At 45.7% G+C, this 2,500-nt stretch overlaps 1 protein-coding gene across 2 annotated transcripts in view; it reads right to left on the reverse strand.

Annotated features, from left to right (window-relative positions):
• The window catches only part of LOC143136178 (acyl-CoA synthetase short-chain family member 3, mitochondrial-like), a 31,479-nt gene that overhangs the window by 21,713 nt on the left and 7,266 nt on the right, over positions 1–2,500 (reverse strand). Inside the window, exon 2 of one of the 2 annotated variants that reach the window (XM_076296729.1) lies at positions 2,343–2,446. The exons of the other annotated variant lie outside the window; for it this stretch is intronic. Coding sequence (XP_076152844.1) covers positions 2,343–2,446 — 104 coding nt within the window. The remainder of the gene's footprint in view (positions 1–2,342; positions 2,447–2,500) is intronic. 2 annotated transcript variants of the gene reach the window in all.

The raw sequence follows: 2,500 nt of genomic DNA on the forward strand, positions 1-2,500 counted from the left end.
TAATGTATAGAACACCGGTCATTATGGGAAAATAAGCCCCTTCAGGGCGAAACAAGACCCATCCGCTGGCGCGTCGGGGTCCGGTTCGCCCTGTCGGGACTTATTTTCCCCATAATGACCGGCGTTCTATACATTATCCCTTACATATTTAACATAGAGATGTCTAGTTGAGTCGGATCAATGCCTTGTCCTGTGCGGAGTGAACAAGATAAACACTAAAGAAGAGCCATCACCACTACACACACACACACACACACACGCGCACACATGCAACATCACACACACACACACAGTCACTTAGTAATCAAGTGTTCCAACACACATACACACACACACTGACTCACACATACTGAGAGAGACTGCTGGCATCACCAGAGTGCCCCCTCCTCATCCTCTCAAGGTCGATGCGTGTTCAACAGCTTATTAAGTTCATATTTAACACAGAGATGTCTAATTGAGTCGGATCAATGCCTTGTCCTGTGCGAAGTGACACACACACACACACACACGCGTGCACACACACGCAACATCACACACACACACACATGCAACATCACACACACACACACTCTGCATACTCTTTATCTTTTAGCATATCCATCTCTTTCTTGTTTCCTCTCTCTTTTCAGCTCGTCCTCTTCCTTTCATTTTACACCTCTATCAATCTACCTCATGCTTTCTATTTCTGCTCTCTCTCTCTCTCTCTCTCTCTCTCTCTCTCTCTCTCTCTCTCGGCATAATACATCAAAGTTGGACACATCTCACATCTCCTCCATCTCCTTCTTCTCAAGTCTCTGAGTAGAAGCTAGCAGCCAAGCAGTCACCTTTAGCCTCATCAGTCTCCAGCTCTCTGGATGAAAGCTCTCTCAGAGAGAAAGAAATATGCACAAAACGAATGCATTGCAAATGCAATGAGATGCAAATCACTCACCGAAACGAGCAGAATTTAATTCAAATCTGTGCCAGCAGCAAAAAAGAGAGTCGACCCATTAGCAGACATTACATCGGGCATCGAGCCAAGATGGAGGCAAAAATGGAGCCGAAAAATGGGGTCCACTCATTAGAGCCCAAACAATTACGGTGCTTATGATGCACAACAAAACAAACACGGAGACAATACACGCGACGGCGTGGAGTGTAGGAGGCCTCGCTGTGGCGGTGGTCTATTTTGGGAAACGGGGAGGAGAGGCCGGGCGGCCGGGGCAGCGGCGGTGGAGGCTTCGAGAGCTCATTTACACCAGAGGCAGCAGAAGCAGCAGCAGCAAACAACAACAAGAGCAGAGAGGCAGCACCAACAGGGGCCGCTGCTAATGGACGGGTCAAGCTATATCCATAATGGATGTCTCGGTCCACACAAACAGCACACCTGCGCTCTGAGAGAGGCTAAGCACCCAAGGTCTGGGGACACTCGGGTTTGTAAACACATCTGCATGGAGCGCAATATTCCAGGACAATTCCTGGTCCTCTTGAGAGAAATGCTCGTTATTACCTGAATGAGAATCTGCCTGCTGCCGGTGATTAAAATGAAGAGGAACAAGGTGTTAATATTCTGTTGAGCGCTGTATAATCTGAACAATATTGTGTCTTCTTGCAACATTATTATTGCATCAGCGGGAGGAACTCATATTATACTGGTTAACTAAAAAGGAGTGACAACTTCAGTAGGGCATAACCAGTAAGAATGTGTAATCAGTATAATATATATATATCCTGAAGGTTATATTTATATATATATATATATATATAGGTGAAGCAATTTCAGTAATCTTCAGGATCCAAACAACCTGATGCCATAAAGCCCTCAGTACAGATCAGCTGAAAGCTGCAGTCTGATAAAGCAACAATGTGTGTGACAGAGAAAATGGACAGAACAGAGAGAAAAACATGATAGCCGAGAAGAAGGGAAAATAGCCTTCATCATATCATCTCAGAACCTGGCAAACAACCCACTACACGCAAACAACACCAATTACGCCAACCAGGGACTAGCATGAGAGAAACAGAGAGGGGGATAGAGACTCAGAGAATACCTGACCCCCTTTCGTCGACTGTTATGGACGAGCACAAGGAATACAGGTGTCTGCTTGTCTTTTTCTGCTTGATGGTGTTTGTCTACATCAATGGTGTTGGTGATATTGTTAGAGCCACTGGGCTGTTTATTGAACAAATGTTGAGCTATATTCGGCTTTTAATCAGAATCAGAGAAAGATAGAGATAGCCAGAGAGAGTGAGAGAGAGAGACAGAGAGAGAGAGAGAGAGAGAGAGATGAGAGAGAGAGACTAGGAGATAGATAGATAGACAGATAGATAGATAGACAGATAGATAAAGAGAAACAGCTCACCAGTCTGCCACCAGTGGTCCAGCACTGGAACCTTAAAGCTCTTCTTGGTCCATTCCAGTGTCTCCACATCACAGCGCTCCCCTGCCAAGAACAAGCTCCGGAGCCTACACACACATACACACACACGAGACAAGAGCAGAACACACACACACACACAC

Source organism: Alosa pseudoharengus, unplaced genomic scaffold (assembly GCF_046254945.1).
Source record: "Alosa pseudoharengus isolate Yale_2024_CS ecotype anadromous, Long Island Sound unplaced genomic scaffold, YU_APseudo_1.1 YU_APseudo_1.1_scf_20, whole genome shotgun sequence".
NCBI lineage: Eukaryota > Metazoa > Chordata > Actinopteri > Clupeiformes > Clupeidae > Alosa > Alosa pseudoharengus.